The sequence below is a fragment of the Epinephelus fuscoguttatus genome, linkage group LG7, assembly GCF_011397635.1.
Source record: "Epinephelus fuscoguttatus linkage group LG7, E.fuscoguttatus.final_Chr_v1".
NCBI lineage: Eukaryota > Metazoa > Chordata > Actinopteri > Perciformes > Serranidae > Epinephelus > Epinephelus fuscoguttatus.
This window is the reverse complement of record NC_064758.1, coordinates 12812350-12836326: the sequence shown is the minus strand read 5'-3', so window position 1 is coordinate 12836326 and position 23977 is coordinate 12812350. Positions and strand designations below refer to the sequence as shown.

The following is a 23977-nucleotide window of genomic DNA, read 5'->3' as shown; positions in this document are numbered from 1 at the left end:
TGTATGTCATGTTGTGTCTACTCTAGGGAGAGAACCTGGATCTAGCCATCTACAAGCATGAGGTGGAGGCTCGGATAGGGGCGGGGGTGTGTTTGGTGAAGACACTGACACACAGCCACTTGTACTGTGAGCCACCAGCTCAGCAGCCCTCAGTCACAGCCAGCAAGAAACAGGATGGCACGGACAGTCTGCCTGAGTTCACAGTGAGTAGATGTCACTGATAACCTGGAATTAAAGTTGTACATGTACTGCAGCCAAGGACTTTGGTTAGCTTTAAGGGACCTTTTATGCTTTCTTAAATAATCAGGTTAAACGTATGGAAAAGTAATCCGTGTGAGCAACAACCTCACGCTTCAGACTGTTTTTTTTCTACTTTGGCTACAAGATGACGTCAGCTTGTCACAGTCACAGACAGCTTGTCAAGGCACATGACTGATACACTGCTGCATGTGGCTAATTGCTAACATCAGAGAAACATGTAAACTTGGTTGCTGACGTTGTTAATTTCCTCCATATTATGGGTCATATTCCAGCTGGAACATGTCCGGCTGTGAAGATTTTGGTTTAGAAGCTTTTACTGGGGATTTTTCACAGTAGAGAGTGCCGCCATACTGTGTTACAGTCATTCCCCGGGTGCAGTGAAAGTGCAGAGACACTGATATACCAAAGGCCCGCAAATGCTGACCGGTCAGAGCAAACATAGCTTTTTCAGAATGGGAGCATAAAGAGATAGGTGCTAAAATGAAATATTTCAGACAGAGGGTGAAAACAGCACAGACAGTATGAGAATTGTTTTTTTTTTTTTTTTGTTTTTTTTTTAAAACATTGACGCATGTGAACATGTCCTAGCAGAACCCAAAATTAACTTAATAAGTCCCTGTTAAACGAGTGGAGAAAGATTTAGCAGCAAATAAATATGTAGGAGCAACAGTGCATGACTGCATACTAAAACTGTTAACTTCAAACTTGTTTGTCTGTGACTGTAAGTCTCTGATTATGCTTCCAGGTGAAAATGGGGAATCTGAACTTCTCCCTGGGCAGAGTGCAGTACGACAGCCAGGCTCAGTCGACATTTCCTCTTGAAGCTCAGGTGGGAGTCGGGGTGGGAGCCTCCATAGTGGCTCTCATTGTGCTCATCATAGTCCTCATATACAGGTAAACACGGACAGTACTCGGGTAATCTCTCTTCAGTTAAGCAGACTTATCTTATTGCCCTCGACAGGCTGCAGTGTACAGTAGTTCCAATATGATTTTTAGTCATACATGCTATCCAATTCTATAGTTGTGTTATTCTTCCATTCCCAAAGTGCTGCTTAATTTCTTTACCTGAATATTGTCTGCGTCATTGTTGTTTGTCAGGAGGAAGAGTAAACAGGCCATGAGGGATTATAAGAAGGTGCAGATCCAGCTGGAGAACCTGGAGACCAGTGTGAGAGACCGCTGTAAGAAGGAGTTCACAGGTACAAGCTAAAGCTTCTGTTACTAACTTTTAAAAAAGGCATCAGCTTAATAAGTGTGCCAACAAACACAAACTGAGGCCTTCTATCCTTTCCCCCCTCCTTCAGACCTGATGACAGAGATGATGGACATGTCCAGTGATCTGGTGGGTTCAGGGATTCCCTTCTTGGATTACCGGGCATATGCTGAGCGCATTTTCTTCCCAGGCCACCAGGAGTCGCCACTGAGGCGAGATCTGGACGTTCCTGAGAGTCGAAGGCAGACTGTGGAGCAGGGGCTGGTTCAGCTGTCCAACCTGCTCAACAGTAAACTCTTCCTCACCAAGGTCAGCCAACAGGGTCATGAGTTTTTTATTTCCTTAATTGGCGCAGGATATAAGATAAAGTGTGTGTTTAAGGGGTGCACTGAAGAGCCGTTTACAACCGCCCTGGGTACAGTTTCATTGTGGGAAAGATCTTCACATCAATATTCTCATCCTTCTTCTGAGAATCATGGACAATGAATTATTCACCCCTACTCATAAAACTGAGTTATATTTTTGTTTTGTGAAGAAATTGTAGGCCTAATATAGATTTTGAGGACACTACTTTTCCCAATACCTTCCTGTTGTCTCTCCAGTTTATTCACACGCTGGAGGTTCAGCGGACTTTCTCCCCAAGGGACCGGGCCTATGTGGCCTCTCTGCTGACTGTGGCCCTGCACGGTAAACTGGAGTACTTCACAGACATACTGAAGACACTGCTTAACGATCTAGTTGAACAGTATGTGGCCAAGAACCCCAAACTGATGCTCAGGAGGTGAGGGTGACGTCAGTTTGTCTAGTTTATAAAGGTGTCTTCAGCACAGGTACTGTCTCCATCCATAAATAGTTCGCTTACATGTGCAATCTATCTTTTCCAGAACGGAATCGGTGGTTGAGAAGCTTTTGACAAACTGGATGTCCATCTGTCTGTTTACCTTTCTGAGGGTATGTACACTAGTATTTTGGACCTGACCACAGATCAGTGAATAAAGATGAAATCTGTACAAATGCGTATTGGTTTGAACACAGACTGCTTTCAACTTCACAGGGTTAAAATAGCAAAAACAGAGTGATTCCACCTGGTACTCTATATGGACAGTGCATCAGCGATACACATTGCTGCATCACATAATAACTTGTACAACAGAGAGGACAATGATCACATTTATATCAAAATATTAATATTATAAACTACTGCCCTTTCAGTACTTATGCAGGTACTCAGCTACTATATGAATGTAATACCTACTCCGCACTACATATCACTATAGTTTAGTAGTTCCCACTGTTGTGGCTTGTGACCCTTTAATGAAACAAAGTGTGCTTATCACAGATTATGGCTTTGGTGTAGACAAGAATGGAGTGGTGCAGGAGTGACTCCTAAAACACTAGAATGAGTTAGCATTTTTGCTTCCCGTTCCCTCGTCTATAAGCCAATGAGTCTTTGGTTAGATGCCTGAAATGAGGTCTGTAGTTCACACAAGCTCAAGAGATTGCTATGTTTTGTTCTGTGACATAAAATATGTAAGTATATACCCCACTCATGAATTTTAAAGCTTTGAAGCAATCTTATAAATGCCGGTTGCTAAAAATTGGCAAAATGTGACTGCAAAGTGTCATCATGCTGAACAGGACTTGTTGTAGTGGCTACATTTAGGTCATGCGACTGTGGTGTAGATTGTCTGTAGCCTAACATATCAAAAACTTTTGTTTGCTATAGAGCTTGTTTTCTGCAGTAATATAAAATCAAATGGAAAAATCAATTTGACATTTTGTCTAGGGAACAAGGATGATGGTAAATTGCTGGTCGGCCTACAAAAAAAAAGTCATCCTTTCAACACTCTATTGTCCAGTCATAGAGGGATTTATCGTTTAGGGCTTTGTTTTTTGCTTTATTTTTTTAAACAATTTTAAGGATTTTTCAAAGCCCCAAAAAGGTTAAAGTATTTTAAAAGAAAAAAATCTGAGAAAAAACATGCAAAAAAATATAAGCATAATTTTGTGTAGTAAAACAAATTTTGCTCTTTCTTATCCTTTTATATACCTGCGGACCTCTTTTATTTATCTTGGGACCCCCCAGATTTAGAAACTCTCCACAGTTAACAGTCTTTATAGCTGTATTTTTTTTTGTTGTTGTTGTTTTATTGTTAATGTTCCTAACTATGTCATATGACTTTTTTGCTGCAATTTCTCCACAAAAATCAATGTTGTTAGTATTTCATAATATACAAATGACACCTCTGTTAAGTCAGAAATATTTTATATTTGAAAATGTGTCACAAACACTCCATTGAAGCCAGTACAAAGTAAATTGTCTTCATCATCATCATCATCATCATCATCATGGCCTCCTCCACAGGCAGGGTGGCTAATCCTGGCTGCTCAGAAGTAGAGGAGAGCACTTGGTCAGGACACTCACTGAATGACTGTTAAATTAAATCCTGTCGTGTTAGGACACTGTTGACCTTCCGTCTTTATGCTTGGCCAGGAATCAGCAGGGGAGTCGTTCTACATGCTGTTCAGAGCAATAAAGCACCAGGTGGACAAGGGACCTGTGGACGCCGTGACAGGAAAAGCCAAGTACACACTCAATGACAACAGGCTGCTGCGAGAGGACGTGGAGTACCGCACGCTGGTCAGGACACCCACATAGACACTGTACAATATATACACCTTCACACACAGTCACATAACAATCAAGGAAGTGTGTATTACTTGTTTTTCATGCTCCTTTCCTTCATTTTTGATGGTATTAGGTTTGTGTACTTTGCACCCATCTTGTAGTACTAATAATGCCATATGTAAAAGTTCTTTTGTTGACCTATGAATAAAACATACTAACTAAAAAGTACTAACTGCTAGATATTGTAAGTTTTCAAGAACATACTTTAAGTTGAAACATTCTTGTATTATATCAAGTTGAGGTCAAATAAAACAGTACTATTTTTGATTGATCTATTTTTTTCCGAACTCAAATCACAATGCACATCTGCACAAACTTGAACACCCAAATGCTTCCCCACAAACTGAAATTCTGCGTAGAAGTATTGCAATATTTCCACTGATAATCAGCCCTCCTGTTTGTCTGTCTAGACTCTAAATGTTGTGATGCCAGCTGCAGCCACCAGCGGAGGCACCACCTCCCAGACGGTACCTGCCAAAGTCCTGGACTGTGACACCATCACCCAAGTGAAAGAGAAACTTCTGGAACAAACTTGGAAGGGAACCTCCTTTTCCCAGAGGCCACACATTGACTCATTACACCTCGGTGAGTCTAGTTTATTTCCTGAGCCCACACTTCTCCTTTGCATCTGACTGTAGTGATGAGTGGGCTGTTGGTCAGATGGAGCAGTTGATCACAATAACTTGTGGGCTGCTTTTCAGTTTGACTGTGAATAATCAAGCATAGAAAGCGTCTGCAGTGGTAGCTGTGCAGGCCACGCAGCAAACATTTATTCGGCACAAATCCTGCTTTACAACTGCAGGCAATCCATTTGTTGATATTATGAAGTAGGATTAGAGTCTTCAAACACAGTTCAATCTTTTGATCAAAGAATTACCAGGCCTTTCCATGTGCACCCGGATTACCGAAAGAGATGAAAACTTTCATTTTCTCTTTGTGGAGCAACACTTGTCGTCTATGTCTGTTGAAAATAAATCTGCAGTGTTAAGCAGTGGCATGAGGTTACATCAACATTTGTCCCTCCAGAGTGGCGTGCAGGTGTTGCAGGTCACTTGATTCTGTCAGATGAGGACCTGACATCAGTAGTACAAGGCACATGGAAGCGTCTTAATACACTGCAACACTACAAGGTAAGTGCAAGTCACACAACAAATACATACATACACATAATAAACCATGCATGTTGATTGTTTAAAGAGGCAACAGATAGCATATTTTCCTAAATATATCATTATGAAAATAATGTGGGTTGCACAGGGTAGTATACACAGTAAGATGAGACTATCAGCATTTACATAGGTTACTTAGTGGCTTTGCAATCTTTGTAAAAAGCTTCTGCCACCGGTGCCGAAATTTCGCGGAAAAAATCTGCTTTACGGCAGGAAATGCGTCATGAATTGCAAAACTGGTCAGTCAGCCAATCAGGGACTGGAGCTGGTCCTTATGAGGAGTTGGGCATGAGATAGTTGAGTCACGAGCACAATGGCAGAAGTTTGGAGACAAGTGAAAAACAGCCTAGTGAAAGAAAAAGAGCTCCTCTGTCTGAGGAGGCAAAGAAGAGCAAAAAGTAGAGTGATAAAAGAAGAGGAAAAACAAGAGTAAACCTCAGTCAGGCGTTCAAGAGATGGAGGGAGCTCCGTGACCAAAGAGGCTTCAAAACCAATGTCCAGCTAGCTTTCTTTCTAATGGATCAGTAAGTAACACGGCTAAATGTTAGCTAGATGAGAGAGGACTGTACTGTACTATACCAGTGGCTTTACAGCCTATATTTAATTTAATTTAGAGAGTCTAACAGAGTCATATTGATTATCTCTGATCCCCATGGTCAATTTGGTCGTTGCGACAGTGCGATGCAAAACCACTGACACTAGGTGGCACCAAGCTAAAAAAAAAAAAAAAAAAATCCTATCTGTTGCCTCTTTAAAACTACAGTAGGTAACTTTTAACTTTGATATCACTATATCCTAACAGTGGTATATGAAACAGATGATTCGTGAAAAATCAGATTCCTCTGGCTCCTCCTCGTCCTGCAGAGTAACTAAAGTAAAAATGAAAGCAAGTTCTTCATCATCAGTCTTCTTTGGTTTACTTGACTTTGCCATGCAAGCTGTTGTTGCCAGTGCATCGTGCGCACAAGCAGTGATTGACACTGTGTTAGACTCCATATGGGTTTGATTGATTGTTTTGGTTCAGGCATGGTGGATTCTTGCAGTTGCCATTTGAAGCACTAAGAGGAGCCAGAGGAACATATTGTATTGACAGATTATCTTTCTCGTGTCATGATACAGTAACAGTTTCAGCGAATACGAGAAAAGGCTATTTTTATAAAAAATTACCTGCTGACACTTTAAGGCTGGAAGTGTGAAAGTTTTAAAACTCTGTACACTGTAGGTCCCTGATGGAGCAACGGTTGCCCTCGTCCCCAGGAACACCAAAAATCACCTCCATGACAGCCATGATTACATGCCTGGAGAAAGTAAGTCTCATGTATTTTGGAATAACAAAGTGAAATGACAGCAAGGCTCACTCTCAGTAACCTTTCATCAGTTTTAACAGATGTGTAGGATGAAGCTCGACTTACATGGCACAGAGGTTATTCTTACTTCATGATCTGACATTGAAGCCTTTACTTCACATGGCTAAGACAGCTTTTCACATTTCTTTTTCTATAGCTTTCTCATTTTATTCAGACTTCAGACCAACTTCACATTCTTTAGGGTATCCTCCAATAATATATGCAACACGTTTTTAAAGAAAAACCCTGCAATATTGCTCAGTGCAGTTCTATCTTGTTTTTCCCCCTGATAACACCTCACATTTTATTTCCACAATTCATATTCACCTTGACAGCTAGCAGTTTCACAACTTTTTTGGAGAGTGGTATTAGAGTTCAAATCAGACTTTATTATTTGATTAATTTAAGTGCATGGTTAAAATCTTACGCCATTTACAATATATTTTCAGTGGCTGCTAAACTTCTACATAAAAATACTGTACAAGGAGCAGGAGCAGTAGAAAACAATTTAACACAGACAACAAAGTTTTTTAACAACTGTATCCAGATGTTACTACCGCATAAGTGAATGTTGATCTTCATGCAGTCATGTGATAAATGAACAACTTAACAGAGTGTAAATAACCAGGGGAGGGTGCTGTTTGACTGTGTTATGTTGCACTGGGTAGGATGAAGCGGGAAGCTTGGAGTCAGCAATAAAAGGTAGTTGTGAAACGGCAGAGAAATAGCCAGTACTGTAGAGTATAGCTCTATTGTTTGGACCATCATGTACTGTAATATATATGATCATTTTAACACTGAGCATGTATGTTAACAGCAAAAAAGAACATTGGTTTTACACCATTTTAAAACACTGAAATGGCCTAAACCTGAGAAAACAGCTCTACTGTTTAGTTTAAACAATACCTTGCTTGGTATTAGCCAACAAAAATAAACTCATTCCACTGTTGTCCCACCCCTACCAGAGACGCCTATGCTGGATGATGGGGAGGAGGGAGGAGTGAGGCTTTGGCATCTGGTGAAAGCCAGCGAGGAGTCCGAGCTGCCCAAGCACAGGAGAGGAAGTCTGAGGGAGAGGGGGGGCGAGAGGGCCAAGGCTATCCCTGAGATCTACCTCACACGACTTCTCTCCATGAAGGTAAAACACTCTAAAAGGCATCCATCAAGGTGGTGCTCACTTATTCATATTTGAAAAGGTTTTGCATACTTAAATTGAACACACAGGAGTTGGCCACATTCTTTCTGGGAAATGATCCAAAAAAGATTGTAACAAAGCGGCAGCATTCAACTTTGTGTTGCTTCCAGGCAACAAAGTAGACAATGGGGATCAACCTTGTTAGATACACAAAGTGTGAAGTGAGTCAGCATGAGATTTTCAGAAGTGCCGCCGAGACCAGATAGAGTCCCACCAATACAGCACCCTAGGGCACCAGTGGCCAGCAAAATAAATGAATAAAATAAATAAATAGATTACATAGATAATAATAATTATGCTAACAATACTTTGTTGTCATAATCAGCAATGATTATGACTGTAGTGATGAACAATAATACCAAGAAGAACAATATAAAGGGAGGATTGAAGACAGCGTGGTGTGTGTTAGAGTGCATTTATGAGTATGCAGAGGGGAAAGGAAAATGGGCAGTAGCAGGAAGTAATAATCACAATTATTTTATTTATCTGTTCCACGTTATCTGCTTTGTCTCAGGGCACACTGCAGAAGTTTGTGGATGATTTATTCACGGCGATCCTCAGCACCAGTCGTCCCGTACCTCTGGCTGTCAAATACTTTTTCGACTTGTTGGACGAGCAGGCTCTGCAGCACAACATCACGGACCCGGAGACTATCCACATCTGGAAAACCAACAGGTAACTGGACAGCAGCAGCTTACTAAAGGTTTTGGATGTCAGGAGGCAGGGTTGGAAACCAGAGCTGGTCACAAGCCAACTTCTGGTGGGCCGACATGAGAGAAGAGTTCTAAACACACTTTGGGGGGAATTTCATCCACAGGTTTAAGAACCTCTTGAGTCGGTTAAGCCTTCCCACACAGAACCTGAGGACAACAGCTGATTGCATGGTTTTATTTTGAACTAATGTTAGGATTCATTTAAAATGCCAGAGCTTTACCAGAACATATTTTATTTTGCAAAATATAAAATATATTTGATAAGTGGTTCATGCAGATAAAAAAGAGCATTCACACTGGTAGTTTGTTTCATTCTTTCAGAAAAATATAAACTGATACATTATGCTGCATTCTTAGTTTGTGTTCACACTGACTTATTCCATCAAACCAAGATAAGTGACGATGAGGTCATATACAGTGACAAGGAGCATGTCATATATTGCGTACTGTCATCCCGCATCATCCTTGCTACATGCACCCACGTAGGGAAGTCAAGTACTTGTGACTGACAGCCAGTCATCCTGCACTTTACTGAACCTTTTGGGTTTCTTAACAGTTTGGTGCCACAAAAAGCTCACCAAGAAATAACTGATGAAGAACATTCTTAGTTGAGAATCAAACAGGTGTAAACATATTATAGCTGGTTAAAGTTAGTAGCTGTGTATCTGTATTTTGCTGGCTGATTGCTTGGCCTTTAATATTCCTGCTTACAGCTTTTTCTCGAGAACTGTTCATCCATACAACCTCACACTCGACACTCAGCACTTACTTGGGAGTGTACACAACATTTGCCAACAGTGGTGACCAAGCTGTAAGTAAGTAAGCCATGCTTAAACTGAAATGTGCAGAAAGTTTGTGACCCGGCCACCATGATGACCAAACAGTCGTGCCAAAAACCAAGCTCCGCCCACCAGCTGGAGAAAACTTTCTCGTTTTACAGTTAAACAGCACACTAAAATATGTTTCTGAAAGCATTTGAGACAAGACATAGACAATGCAGTAACAGAATCTTGATTCCTATTTGATCAGCGCTGCCTAGTTTGACAGTTTGATCGCAGCTCACAAGCAGTGACTGACATGATTGGCATCTGCGTTAGAGACTCCTTGGCTCTGATTGGTTGTCAATTTTATTCACAGACTCTCTGTTTTAGCAAATGTGAAGAGAAGTTACTTTTATAAAAGTTACCAACTGTAGCTTTAATAGTAGTTAATCTTTTGAATTCATGCTAAAATCCCATATCTACTATCTACTACTACTTTTGCGCCATAGACTAAACTAAACATCCAAATGTATCAGAGTTTGTTGGAACCAAACTGCTGAGGTGTGAACACGGTATCAAAGAACTTCCTGCTGTTTTGCCAGTGGTTGTAATCTGAACAAAATGTTCAATCAGCTGAATATGCTGTCCTGATAAACTTTATAACCAGTGGAACAATGTTAACATACGCATCAACTGTCTTGTCTTGTTAAACAGCTTACCGCTGCGGTTCTGGATCAATATTCTCAAGAACCCACAGTTCATCTTTGACGTGCAGACCTCAGACCACGTGGATGCTGTGCTGTCCGTCATCGCTCAGACCTTTATGGATTCCTGCACCATCGCTGACCACAAACTGGGACGGGTGAGTTAATCACTTTAAGGCACTGCCAGTGTTATAGAACAGTATTATTCTATACCACTGTTACACAAACACATCCAAAACACAATAATATCACAATAGGGTGAAATGATATTACTGCACTTTAAGGTAGTACAGTAACATGACTATATACAGTCCATTCACATCACATCTCTACACATGGATGGGAAACAGAATGATATAAAGGGGCCTTCAAGCTGTGTTTTGTACCAAGAGCATTGTTAAATCAACAAAGCTTTATATGACCTGTTTTATGTGATATTCAGGACACGTTTCTGCTGTTTGTCTTCCTCGCACAGGACTCTCCCATCAACAAGTTGCTGTACGCCAGAGACATCCCGCGCTACAAACAGATGGTGGAGAGGTAAGAATATGGCAGCCAGTTGCCCCACTGACCCCAGGCATGAAAAACATTCTGGAGGAGAGAGGAAGGGAGGGAAGGAAGGAGAGAGTGAGACCTAGGACAATCTGTCAGTGTCAGACAGAGGGTAGACTAAGCCTGCGAGGCTTCCATGCATGGATGGTCTGAGAGCAGACTGCTACACTTACTGCTGTCTGCTGCACATTAAACCCTGCAGATTACACTGGTGATGTATTAAAGGTTTGCTTGACAAGATTTTTACGCAACAAATATGCCTGTTTTATAAGCCTTATTAGTCTTATCTAAATTAAAAAACATGAACGCTGCAGAAAACTGCTCCCTACTCTTTTTTTTAAATATATATTTCCCCCACTGATGCTATCGATTCATCCTGTTTATCCCATATGATATTAAACACCAGAGATGGTGCACATCTTTTAGGGATGGAAACATTATTATTGACATCACTGACTGATGATAGCTAGCCTAAAGAGTAACTCTCACTATACTGCAGAGATGTAGAGGTGTACTCAAAGTGAGTCAGGACACCCTGACATCACTGCAGGGTGTCGTCTGAGGCACAACAGGTTTGAAAGTTAAAAAAAGCTGCCCAGAGTAGCTGTCTATCTTTATTTCAGATATTAACCACAATACAGTAGCATATATAGTTCTAATATATTGTTCTAATCAATATTTCATATCAACAGCCTCAAATATCCCAATGCAAAATGTGAAAGGGTTGACTCGTAGTGATGAACTCACAGACAATAATCACCTGACTGTCAGGGTTGTTTTGCTCAGTAGATGCTTGATGCGTGAATTAGCCGATGTTTGCTAACATGCTCACTTCATAAGGTGTTATGTCAGTGATGTGTTCACAGCTTGTTTCGCTGTCCATAAGTAGCAAATAAACAAAAACAGAAGTTATTCAGGTTTAAGTAATTAATAATTCAAATTTAATATTTGCCATTAGAATTACTGGTATTATACTCTGCCTTTTGTCACTTGTATGACTGCAGTAGTGCTTCCCCTCCCTTATGCAAATAATTTGTTTTTAAAAAGCCCCTTTCCCGCTGCACAAAAGACCGTTGAACGTGACACACCCAAAAAACCCACACACACAAATACAGATAGGCATGCTTGTCCGCTGCAGAGCTGTGTACGTAGCACTGATCAACTAGCAATGGGAAAGGAGTCTGTAGCCTCCTTTTAGCAGGGTTTTTGGTGGAAAAGGGGTTGTAATTATTTGATGCTATTGGGCATGACACCATGATTTACAGCTGCGTGCCAATTGGTGTGCTCGCAATCACTGGCAATCCTCCCGATTGGTCAGGCAGTGGTAACTCCATACTTCGGCTTCAATAATGTAAATTGGGAGGAAGTGGAGATGTGTTGTCCATCTTTAAATGGAGTCATTGCCGCAAATGCATTAGAAACTAGTTCCAAACACACAACTGGGTGAACAAACATCATTTAATATGACATGACTGAACACTTAAAAATTCTATAACTATTAGCATGAATTACAATCCGGATTCATAAAAAGCAACTCTTAGCCCTGCTGGTCTTTATACTCAGTGAGTATAACGATGTTTGTCCGTCTGACTGACATGAGTGTGGCTGCTGAGGAACACATCCTCTACTGGAAGATAAATACTGTTAATCAGTTTGTATACTGTGCCTGTTCTCTGTGCAGTCTGTCAGCGTAAAGTGAAGGCGCTGTAAAGTAACACCATGATGGGATTCAAGACACTCGAGGTATCAAATCCAAGGTGTAGGGCAGTGATCGTCAACTGGCAGCCAGCGGGCTTCATACGGTCCACCGAAGCTTACCGTCATGCCCGCAGAATATTAATTAATTCATAGAACTTAAGAGGTTATAAATCCATCTGTCAGCTTATTATTAGCAGCAGTGATGCAGCAGGTTTGGGTAAGCTTAGGCCTGACACAAAAATATCAAAATATGTGATGTGATACATAAGAAGTGAGAAAGCAGGTCCTGAGTAAGTTATTAATAACTCTAAGAAACATTGCGTGCAATAGTGTTCCTTCCACCTTTTGTACTCCTCTCCGCTCCCTCTGTCACTGTCTCTCTATAAAAGACACATGCAGCGGCGCTCAGTCCATGTCTCTGTCCCCATCTCAGTACTCAGTCCTGACAACTGTGTTACATGAATACATAAAGTTGCAGTTTGCAGGTCGGGTTGGATTTGGGTGGTTGCCCTATTTTGCTGGTTGGGCAGTGCAGATTTGATAAGTGAAGCTGAAACCAATTCCCATCTTTTTATACGTGTGATGCTGCTTGCATCATATCAGCATGCAAGAATGGGGACAAACTCATAGCACTTACTTAACTATTTTTTACCCCCACATATTTATCATATTTTTTCAAATTATTTTACTTAACATATGATTTTTTTCAAATTATTTTAAGATATCTTTTCTCAAACTATTTTAAATCATTTTAATCATGTTAAATTTTATTTAACATATCTTTTTTCAAACTGTTTTATTTGACATCTTTTTTTCAAATTATTTTATTTGAGTTATTGTTTTCAATTTCATTGTATTAATTTTTTTACTGTAAAACATTTAATGAAATCATGAATAGTTGTTTGTTTGTTTTTAAAGTACGGCCCCCACAGCGTGCATGTAGAAAGATTCAAGCCCGTGGACAAACATACTTGGTGACATTCGATTACAATAGAATAGTAGAAAATAATAGAAAGAGTATCTGTTGTCAAGCTGTTTTCATCTCACCAATAATTCCATTTAGTTCTTTCTTTCTTTTCTGTACATAACACTATATTCCTCTCTGTCCAGGTACTATGCAGACATCCGTCAGACCATCTCCGCCAGTGACCAGGAGATGAACTCCGCTCTAGCAGAACTCTCCCGTGTACGTTACCCGCTCTTGTTTTCCCATTTTGCAAGAATAACTTTTTGAACACGTAAATCATTTCAGGTCCTGGAAGTTTCCATCTGGGTGGGTGCCTAACATGCAAGATGTGGAGTTGAAATAAAATATGAATGGCAGCAGATGCAGTTTTTAACAGCCTTCACCCTCCTGACGTTTCTCCACCTCTCTATTTTTACTCTCACAAAACAGAATTATGCTGCCGAGGTCAACTGCCTTGTGGCTTTGCACGAGCTGTACAAGTACATCAACAAATACTATGATCAAGTGAGTATGATGCAAATACAAAAACATGACTGTGTGGTTGTTCAGTATGTTGTGCTGTGGTTCAGATGCATTTCGACTACATGAAGAAATAATTGAACCTCTGTAAGTGCGGAAAATACAGTATCACAGTAGGAGAATATTAATTTGTAAAACATAAGCCCTGCCCCCAATAGGTACCATGGCACATATGCATTTTCTAGTGATAACGGTGGTGCATTTCAGCCTTAGTCAAATATATCAGCTGTAATGGCAGCTGTCTTGCAGATTGTTTCAGCTGCAGCTAGCGAGCTAGCTAATTAGCCTAACATTAGCGTCGTGAGAAGGTTAAAAAAATACAGTCTTTGTCATGTTTCCAGTAGTCGCGTTTTAAAACAAGAACCTTGAAAAAATATGCCCTTGATGGCCACATCCATGACACAGTGCTAAAAGACTGAAGCTGAAGCTGCATGTCCCAGGCAAAAAGTGATCGTCCTCTTCAGATAATGAAGTAAGTAGACGACCTGCAAGACATGTTCTAGTGCAATCCTGCTTGGCCAAACAGGGTTATGCATTGTTTAGAAAATTACGATACCAGTACAGTACCAATACCAGTGCTCTTAAAGTGATAAACCAATAGAGTACTTCATTTTAATCCTTTTTAATGCCCATCATGTGGATGGAGTGGCATGTAGTAACGCCATACTTTTGAATGTTTTGGTGATATCTCAGCATGCTGAAGTGCCAACTCTGTCAAAAAAACTTTCTTGAGTTCACCGCACCAGAGACTGTATGGGTTGTAGCTGTTCTGGTAGTGGGCCAATCACATGTTGGCTATGAGCAAAACCATATAAATAGTCATTCTTGAGATCTGGGTACACAAAGGATCAAATGCAACTATCATTTGACCGTATACTACATGGTACTTGGTTATTTCGGCCGATACCTGAAAGGTATTGAGTACTCAGCCCTGCTTATATCATTACAAGAGAAAATGCTTTTAGGATGAGGACTAATTGATGTCCAGGGTGAATGTAAAGCTGCTTCACTGTAACATTAGCTCGAGTTGCTGGAGTGTAAATGTTCTCAAATCCAATGAAGAGCAGGACACAGCCACTAATTTAAGCCTACAGTCTTATAGTTTCTATCTACACCCAGCTTCCACAGAGGAGAAACACCACACAATGGATAATGGGGCTTCTTATTTTTATGCTATAACCTGTAACCTCACAAACTAATGTAGTTAGATAATTATGTGTTTCTTGCCCCTGATGTTACCACTGCAGGTAGTAAACTAGCCAGTAATGCTAGAAATTCTAGCTTACTTCAGGGCAGATAAATACTCTTTTAAATCCATTCTGTACATTTCTGCTCCTCTGTCTTTGTTTCTAGTGAGCTAAAAAAAACGACACCACCCTCCAATCTCTTTAAATGCAGAGAATGGCTGTTACTAAAGCCTCACACACACCATGTCAGCATGTAGAGAAATCGACAGCTTGACATATCTGCCATGCCTTACAGTAGCTAAGCTATGATTGGACAATTGATGTTCGGGAAAGGGGTATAGGGAATGTGAATTGCGCAGCATTCTGGGGTGGTGCCACAATGTTGGAAAGATAAGTGTCCGTAGCCATGGTAGCTGCCGGCCTAATCACCTGTCAATCGTACATTGTACGATATTTTTAAGTTTGCGCGAAAGACAAATGGCCATGAAGTGAAGCTCTTGGCCTAGGCAAAGGAGTGAAATATTACGAAACTCAAGTTAGTTAAAGATATCAGACCTTGACAGCACGTCATGTCCCTGACTTCTAGCTAGCATTTGGCGTTAGTGCCTACACCTGTCAGCAGTTCAAAAATGTAAAATCTTCACTTCAAAAGGCCCATGTCCAATTTCCAAATGAGTGAGTACAGGACCTTCAATTACACAATCATCTGGACATGCTATGCTGTTATGCTAACTGGCTGCTAACATACCGTTGGCTAATCATGCATAATTAATCCATCGGTATCTAGCAAATGAAACACTGAACGTTAGCCTACCCATGTGTCCGACTGTATACTTTATATTTTGAATCTTATTCCCTGAATCGTGTTTTGTGTTTGTTTAGCAGTTCTTTTTGACACTTAAATGAACAGCCAGCGGATAACAGTCTTACACTTACCCTTTCAAAATGGCTGACTGCCTGTTGATGACAACATGTTCCCAGTAAAGTTTTAATGATTTCCATCTTCCGTCAGATTATCACAGCCCTGGAAGAGGACTCCACAGCCCAGAAGATGCAGCTTGGGTACAGGCTCCAACAGATCGCCGCTGCTGTAGAAAATAAAGTCACAGACCTATGACCCAAAGGGCGAGATGGATTTCTCCTTTAACCTTGAAGAGTGGACAGTGATAGGAGGAGGTTGTGTCTCCTGGAGAAAAAAAGCAAAGTCCTTTCTTTTTTAAGACGAATGAGAACAGAGGAACTTCGTGGCGTGCGCTGTGACTTTGCTGTCATTTTGACAGACTGATTTTCAGTGAAGGGAGAAATTATCTTAAGAGGATCACTGTTCCATATCCAGGAGGATACCCTCGACATTTCCACAGGTCCTAACACTGGGAGTAAAATGACACTGCTTTGAGGGGGAAAAAAAGAAGAAAATGTGAAATTAAGCACATTAAAACAACTGTGTCATCTCTCATAAGGATTTCCCACGTTGCATTCAAACAAAAGGGAGACATAATATAAAAAGAGATCTTTTTGTTTTTCTTCCGACTCCATGTGTCTCGCTGGACTTGATGGTTTCCTCGACAAACTGCACTGAACATTCCTGCAAGTTTACAGCTATACTCGTTGGTCCCCTGCAGAGGGATGAATGCTGAAGGTGTGCTGGATGAAGAAAGTGGACGGTAAGGAAAAGGGAAAAGGACTTTAAGGACTTTAACGTCATCAGAGTTTTTTATTGCGTTATGTCAAAGTCTTACATAAAGGACAAACAGATAATGACAAAGTGCTGTGGATGCCTGAGCAACGGCTTATCATACTCGAAGGATGTTTTCATTCTGCTTTTAGCTTCCTAAAATCATTCTACCAAGTCTTACTCTATGACGCTGAACTAGCTGTTATTGGACAGTTTGTTGCTCTGTGTAAACAGTTTCCCAGGATGGGCTCTCTTTCTCATTTTTTACGCTTCACATCGCCAGTTGTCCTTTTTACCGCAACTCATAGATGCTGCCTCGTAGTCGGAAAACCAGTGTTTTGTACAAGTGTTGATTTTATTTAGTTGAGTATGTAGTACATGAAAACAACCCGCTTTGACCTACTGCTGTTGTGAATGTTTCTTTTCTTTGGTAATGTTCTGCAAATGTTTTATGAACACTCGTTTTTATGTGGATTACCCGAGACAGTTTGGCAGAGGTATAATACCGCTAACTCATTAACTGATCCGTCCGCAAGAAAACCATAACATTAAAATCTTTAACTAAATGTAGAAACAATCCATAACAGCGCTACTGTAATCTGTACTAATTCAGTTTTTTTAAAAAAAGATCTTATTACTTATGAAAGGCCAAGCCTGACTTGTTAGGAAATAAATGCACAAATATACAAACAATGCACAAAGGAATTGAGGAATATGTCGTTCTACATTATTTATGTTTTGCTGCCACTTCAGTATTTATTTCCCTTCCCCACTTTCCATTAGTGTAATATATTTTTCTTCAATGGGATTTTTTTTAAATGTGTGTGAGTGACTGTATTTTTCCTGAAGTATGTAGGTTGTTGATGGAGCGTAAATCTGAGGTGACTGTGAAGTAAATGATGTGGAATTAGATTACTACATATTTATACAGTTACTTTTCATATATTCGCATTTTATAGATGGATTTAAATTTAATTATGTCTTTTTTTCTTTTATTAAAGTCAGGTTTGATCTTCCATATTTTTAAGATGCTTTGGCTGTTGTCTGGACATTATATTCTGTTTTTGGATTTACCGTTTTTCTGCACAGCCAGAACTTATGTCAGTAATTATATTTTCCCCACTTCAATACACCGCAGTCATATTTTCAAAATTTAGTCTGTGTAACTATCAGTACAACCCTTTAATATTATGTGTTATGGTGAAGCAAAGCCGTAGCTCTTTATCTTTTAGGACTTCTTCCCTTTCTCTCAAGACTTAAATCAGATGAAATGATTTATAAACACAGGCGCCTGTGTTCTGTAACGCCACATGTGAAAGCCTTTTACTAGTTTTTTCTAATTTAATTTATTTTGTATTTATTCTGTTGCATAATGTTGTTGATTATTAATTCCAGACATATTAAATAATAGTGGTTATGCCCCTCCAAATCAGATGCAACATCATGTTTTGTTTTTAAGAAAGAGGCTTTGTCATTTCTTTTAACCTTATGGTGTTTCTTAGTCACTACAAGTCAAATTCACATCAGCTGTCTTGAAATTCTGATACTTTCAATCTCTCCTTTTATATTTTACATCAGTTTTAGACGCAATAGAGAGGTATGATTTTTAATGTTGCAAACGATTAATTTGTACATTCAAGAAACCTTCTTTGCACATTAGTGTTGCTTGTTGCTTACTTGTGGATGCAAAGCTCCGTTCTGATGTTTTTCCTGTAGATACAAACTGCTCTTAAGTGATCCTGACTTTAGTGTTCTCTTACTAATTGATAGGATGAACCTAACAACAACTTAATGTGATGCAATAAAGTGGTCCCGATGTTAATGAATGTCTGAAGTTATTTAGCTTTTACAGCAGCTCGTCCTGTTTGTTAGTCCGCTGTTGGTCCAGTTTAGAGAAAGGTTAGTTTGCATCAACATGTTGCAACATTTTCACAGTTACATTCAGTAATCCAAAGGTTCATGTGTGGCAAAGTGTGGAGTTGAACAACTTATTCCTTCACTTTACGTCAGATTTTTTTGAAAATGACATACCCAATTGTTGTGCTACTTTTATATTTCCATTTTGATTGATTTTGGTGGATCTTGGGGTCATAAAGCATCTCACATATTCATGTATTTTTACAGGATTAACTGTGACACAGGAGATTCACTAGTCATGTACTCATTAGGGGTGGAAATGGTCAGAGGACCCACGATACAATATTATTGCGATATGCTGAGTCTTGCGATACAATATATTGCGATTTATTACCTTTTTTCCAACTGCAGATTATTTCCTCAAAGGAAGACTTTGTCACCATCAGTTTTAGCTCATAAGTTGAAGTCTTCAGTCCATTCATCTCTCTTTAATCATTTTTATTGCAGCAAAATGTGATGCAAAGCAGACAGACTGACCAACACTGTCATAAAACCTGTCAGAAATGCTGCACACACCAGACAAACTAAACTGTTGGCAGATTTAATGCCCTCTGTGAGGCTAGATAAAGTGCATGAGCAGGTATCAAGCTAGATCTATATATATATCAAGATATACCAAGTTCAAAGTTTGATGGTACTTTTGTCAGTTAAGTGTGTCCAGTGTTAGTTAATTTTTCAGAGGGTTTAGCTAGCTATGGTGGAGTGTGAGGTGAGGTGGGCCCTCATGTTCGTAGTATTCCCAGAGTAATTTATTCTTATATGACACAGCTTGCAAATCGCACATATCATATCCAAGTCCTCCTTTCCTTCAGTATTAAAAAAAAGAAGTCAAAAGTCTCTTTTTTTTTGGGACACCTTTCCCCCACAAATACAACATGCTAATGTTATGAGCACAAGCCTATGGCATGTAACATTGTATAGATTAGCCGAGTGGCTAGCAGGATAAACACAAGACTTGAAATGCTATTTTGTGGAGGCTTTATTGTCTTCACAATTTATAGTTTCTTTTCTGTGAAATTAAAGTAAATAAAAGCTTTGTTTCCACTGAGGGAAATGGTTTTCAACTTACAAAAATAGACAGGAGGTCTGTGTTGCTGTGATGTGTAGTTACATTTCTGGGAAAGCGCACGTCAGACTACAGTGCAGGGTATGGTGTAAGCTCTACATCGTAGGTATGGCATCGATTCCACAAAGAAGTATAAATTCCGCTTAAGCAGGGGTTAGTCGCCTGATCAATTTGTTTTATTCTTCACATTTACCAAAGGACATTTTGAACTTGAAATTACTCACATGAATTCAGCCATTTTAATGTTATTAGTTACACCTGTATGTCAATATTTCTGCCGTGTCACATCATGAGCGATGGCATATTTACTGTTGTATTAAAATGGCATTTGAACAGCAGACAGTGTAATCTGTCACACAGGTGTAACTAATAATATAAAGATAAATGGCTCTGGTTAATGTAGGTGTGTCAGTTAGCCACAACAGTGAGCCAGCATGCACAACACAGGACCAGGAAGTTATTAGTTACACCTGTGCTTTTCCTTCTGTGATATATAAAATGTTAAATGTGTAAATGGCCAATCAAAAAGAGCTACAGTTTAGGCAGTTTAGTCTTAAGCTGTTGTCGTAGCTAATAATAACAAATCCCAGGCTATCCCAGTCTGTGGCTAGCTAATCTAGTGTCAACTAGCACATTAGCTGCAAAGCCAGGCTGGGAGCTCCATATTTGTGCCTCCTCTCTCCAAGAGACTGAACACCTGTCACACACAGCTGGTAATGCTAAACCATGCATGGCCTGATCCCAAACAATTCAAATTCTGTGTTATGTTTTGTGCAGACAGCATTTACTGTAAAAGTGTCAGAAGTTTATGAGTAAAACAGATAAATAGCTCAACATTCATCTGCCATGCAGCACGTGAGTGTCAGGTGACAACTGTGCGTTGGTTTTTTCATGAGGCTGGGAGGTGATGAAATCTCAAAGCTGTGATAACTGGCCACCCTGGAAAGTGTTTAATGTGTGTGTGTGTGTGTGTGTGTGTGTGTGTGTGTTCAAGCACTCAAGGGGGATCAGTGTGAGTCTTAAATTAGCCGCAGCATCATAGTGAATGAATGCAGGTCACGTTTCACTCCAGACCGGGGTGAGAGTCAGATAGGCCAAACTAAAGGTGAGGAAGAGTGTGTGTGTGCATGTGTTAGCATGTATAATGGAAATGTGTACATGTGTGTGAACTTTGGTTATAAATGTGTCTTGTCCTGTTTGAGGCTGTTCTGTGCCATTGCTCCTCCAATACTACTGGTATGATTTATTTGCACTTTAAAGAACTATAGTAAAAACAAGATGAATCGACCCTCCACGCCTTATTATGTTTTTGATAAATGACTGGTTATATCATTAAAAAATGAATTTAATATTAAGTTTTAGAGGTAAAACTAGGACAAAATGAATGTAATACAAACCTCTTTTATCACCTGATATTTATCTCCTACTAACCCAGTGATCCAGATCCATGCAGGTGCTGTTTGGATGTCTCTCAGCAGCGTACGTGTGCACACGCACACACACACACACACACACACACACACACACACACACACGCGCACTTCCTGCTCCTGTGGGAAGTGTCTTATTACAGCTCTCTGAAAACGGAAAATAGTTACAGCCAGCACAGGCTTTTCAGCTTAAGACTGGACTCACATTAATCAGTAATAGCAGGACACAGGAGGATTGACCAAAAGACAAAAAACAAAACAATGCAATAAAGTGATGAAGCTGAGAGGGTTTGGTTCTTTTGACACTTTGTATCAAAGAGGTTGACCCAGGAAAATGTGCCATCACCACTGACTGCAGTCTCACCGTAGTTGAATTCACACCTCTCAGTGCAAACAAGTGTCCATGTCACTGTTTACATACACAAGGCTTCCAGAGCACTGTGTTTGCATAATTCACAAAGATTTTAATCATCCAAAAATGTTGCTGCTTGGCTTCTCCCTGGCACCCAAAAGTGAGATCTGATCGCACCTTTGCCAGCCTGGCAGAGCTCCACTGTGGCAGAGTATTGATTTTGAATTGATTTTAAACGATAAATATGATATTTACAGAAATCATGCCTTTTTGGTTTCTTGCCAAAAGCTTGAGCTAAAGCATGCAGGTAATTAGCTTAGCGTAAGCCTGAAAATGAGGGGAAATAACTAGCTTGGCTCTGTTCAAAGGTCAATAAATCCACCTTCTACCAAAACCTCTTAATTTGACTTAATGCTGATGCTGAAATGTGAAAAAAAAGTGATTATGTTGGTTTTTTATACTGGAAATGATGATAATAAAGAAAATATTTTGACTCCAACAAGTCACTGGCGGCGGAGAGTAACAGCCAAGCCCCTGGGAGCAGCACCAGGCATTGAAGTCAATTCGAGATAGTGGCCTCACCGTGGAATTACAGCTCTGTTATGTGATGCCGTGGGGCCCAAGGACTTTTTCCTGTAGACTGACATTCTGAAGGAGATGCCTGTAAATCAGTGGGTACATTTTTTTGAGCGTCACAACCCCCACAGAATGACTTGTTTCACTATCGGGACTTGATCCATTTGGTCTGATAACATTTTAAAAGTCTAAAAGAACTTCACAATTGAATTATTTTATCTCCATTCAAGTTAGCAGAGGGCTAAACTGGAAGTAAGCCCCTCAGATGCAACCTGCTCCAGGGACCCAATGATGTGGATTCATAGCAGGAGATCCAGGTAATTTTACACATGGAAATCAAACTTTGCCCCACTAACCAACTTGAACTGAACGGGGCCACGCCTCTAACACTGTATCCAGTTCACCCTATTCATCCATGATTATGGCACATAATTCCTCGTAAATCCACCTCTTGTTCATTTTACTTTTGTTATGTATTAAACAAAGGAGACTTAAAGTGTTAATTTACTTTGATCAACTTGTTTTCAAAATCACTTGACCCATTTTGCATTTTTAATCATAATGCAGCAGCAGAAAAGGGATTTCTGGGCTTTGGATAAAAATACATATTTTACTTTTTATATGTTGAAATTCAAACCATGTTGGTAAGAACATGTCCACAATGCAAAGTAGCCAACACCACTTCAGGCACAGGGTGCTGTATAGTCAGAATAGTTAAGAGCCCACATAAGGGGCTCTGATAATACATCATCTAACTGTGAACAGTTATTCACGTGAGGTCGAGAGGCCCTCAGTATCTGAGCGGTGAAGGCCAAGTGTTCTCATGCTGAAGTCCCATCACACCCTGCGCACACACACACACACACGATACCCAGCTCATCACCTCTTGTTTCTCTCCCTTTAACGCCATCAGTTCTCTCTCACGTACCCAGCAGCCCTTTGGCTCGGCAGGATCAGCCATGAAATCTTGTGCCATGTCAGAGAGGGAGTGTTAACAGTGCAGTGTGCAGAGAGCAGAGACTCAAGGTTTGGGATGTGGAAAGTTTTCTCAAGATGTGCACACCCCCACCCCAGACACACATAAACACACATAAAATATATATATGTATATATATATATATATATATATATATATATATATGTACACAAACACACACATACATTCTTATATGACCAACAGGGGACTACCATACCATACTACACTACCAAGTGTGGACCTCTCTTTCTAGACATTAAAAAAAAAAAAAAAGATACAATGGAAAATTGACCTTTAAGATCTTTCCCCAAAATATTACTGCAAATATGCTTTCAATTTTTTGAAAGGGAATTGCAAGAGAGGACTTGCATCCTTGAGTGATGTCTACCAATTAACCCTTTGAAACACACATCCCGCTGACAGCTGCAGGAGGTAATTGTTTGGATGATCCTGTTTAAATAGATCTAAAAAAAAAAAAAAATGAAAAAAAAGAAAAAGAACAATAATAGCTAGAGCATACATTCGTTTTGCTGCAGAAAGCTGAGGCGTCTGTCTTCTCTGTCATCACATCCTGACCTTACCTCATGTATGGTGCAAACGTATGTCAGCAATGATGCCATTGCACTACAGTGGTGCAAATCCACACAAAAATGTGTGTGTTAAGAAATGTTTATGTTTCTACATTTAAAATCTTTTGGATCAATACACCTTGTGTTTTGATTTTGTAAAATCTGATGAGAAAAATCTGATTCTTTGTATTTTTTCATGACACAATGTCAATACTTTTATCAATTATTGTGGGCTAGCATCAACTTTAAGCTCAGCTTGTACAGATTTCAGGGAAATAAAATATTTAAGAAATGATATCACAGTGAGCAAAAATCACAATGTAAGCACTGGCCAACCATTTCTATTGCAGAGTTCAAAGGGTAAAAAAGGGGATGACACGAATGCACAGACAAACAGAGCAGTGATGAAGGATGAAATGAGTATAGGTATATTTAGAAAGAT

At 39.9% G+C, this 23977-nt stretch overlaps 1 protein-coding gene across 2 annotated transcripts in view; it reads left to right on the top strand.

The window, feature by feature from the left end:
* The window catches only part of plxnb1a (plexin b1a), an 81572-nt gene extending 63112 nt beyond the window's left edge, over nucleotides 1-18460 (top strand). For both annotated transcript variants that reach the window (XM_049580753.1, XM_049580752.1), the window contains 17 exons: nucleotides 27-203; nucleotides 1007-1155; nucleotides 1360-1460; nucleotides 1566-1783; nucleotides 2077-2255; nucleotides 2359-2425; nucleotides 3969-4115; nucleotides 4574-4748; nucleotides 5190-5293; nucleotides 6555-6639; nucleotides 7644-7816; nucleotides 8388-8548; nucleotides 10062-10209; nucleotides 10527-10591; nucleotides 13412-13487; nucleotides 13698-13772; nucleotides 15987-18460. In XM_049580753.1, the coding sequence (XP_049436710.1) occupies nucleotides 27-203; nucleotides 1007-1155; nucleotides 1360-1460; nucleotides 1566-1783; nucleotides 2077-2255; nucleotides 2359-2425; nucleotides 3969-4115; nucleotides 4574-4748; nucleotides 5190-5293; nucleotides 6555-6639; nucleotides 7644-7816; nucleotides 8388-8548; nucleotides 10062-10209; nucleotides 10527-10591; nucleotides 13412-13487; nucleotides 13698-13772; nucleotides 15987-16091 (2205 nt within the window). In that variant the 3' untranslated portion in view covers nucleotides 16092-18460. The remainder of the gene's footprint in view (nucleotides 1-26; nucleotides 204-1006; nucleotides 1156-1359; nucleotides 1461-1565; nucleotides 1784-2076; nucleotides 2256-2358; nucleotides 2426-3968; nucleotides 4116-4573; nucleotides 4749-5189; nucleotides 5294-6554; nucleotides 6640-7643; nucleotides 7817-8387; nucleotides 8549-10061; nucleotides 10210-10526; nucleotides 10592-13411; nucleotides 13488-13697; nucleotides 13773-15986) is intronic.
* Nucleotides 18461-23977: the final 5517 nt, after the last annotated feature.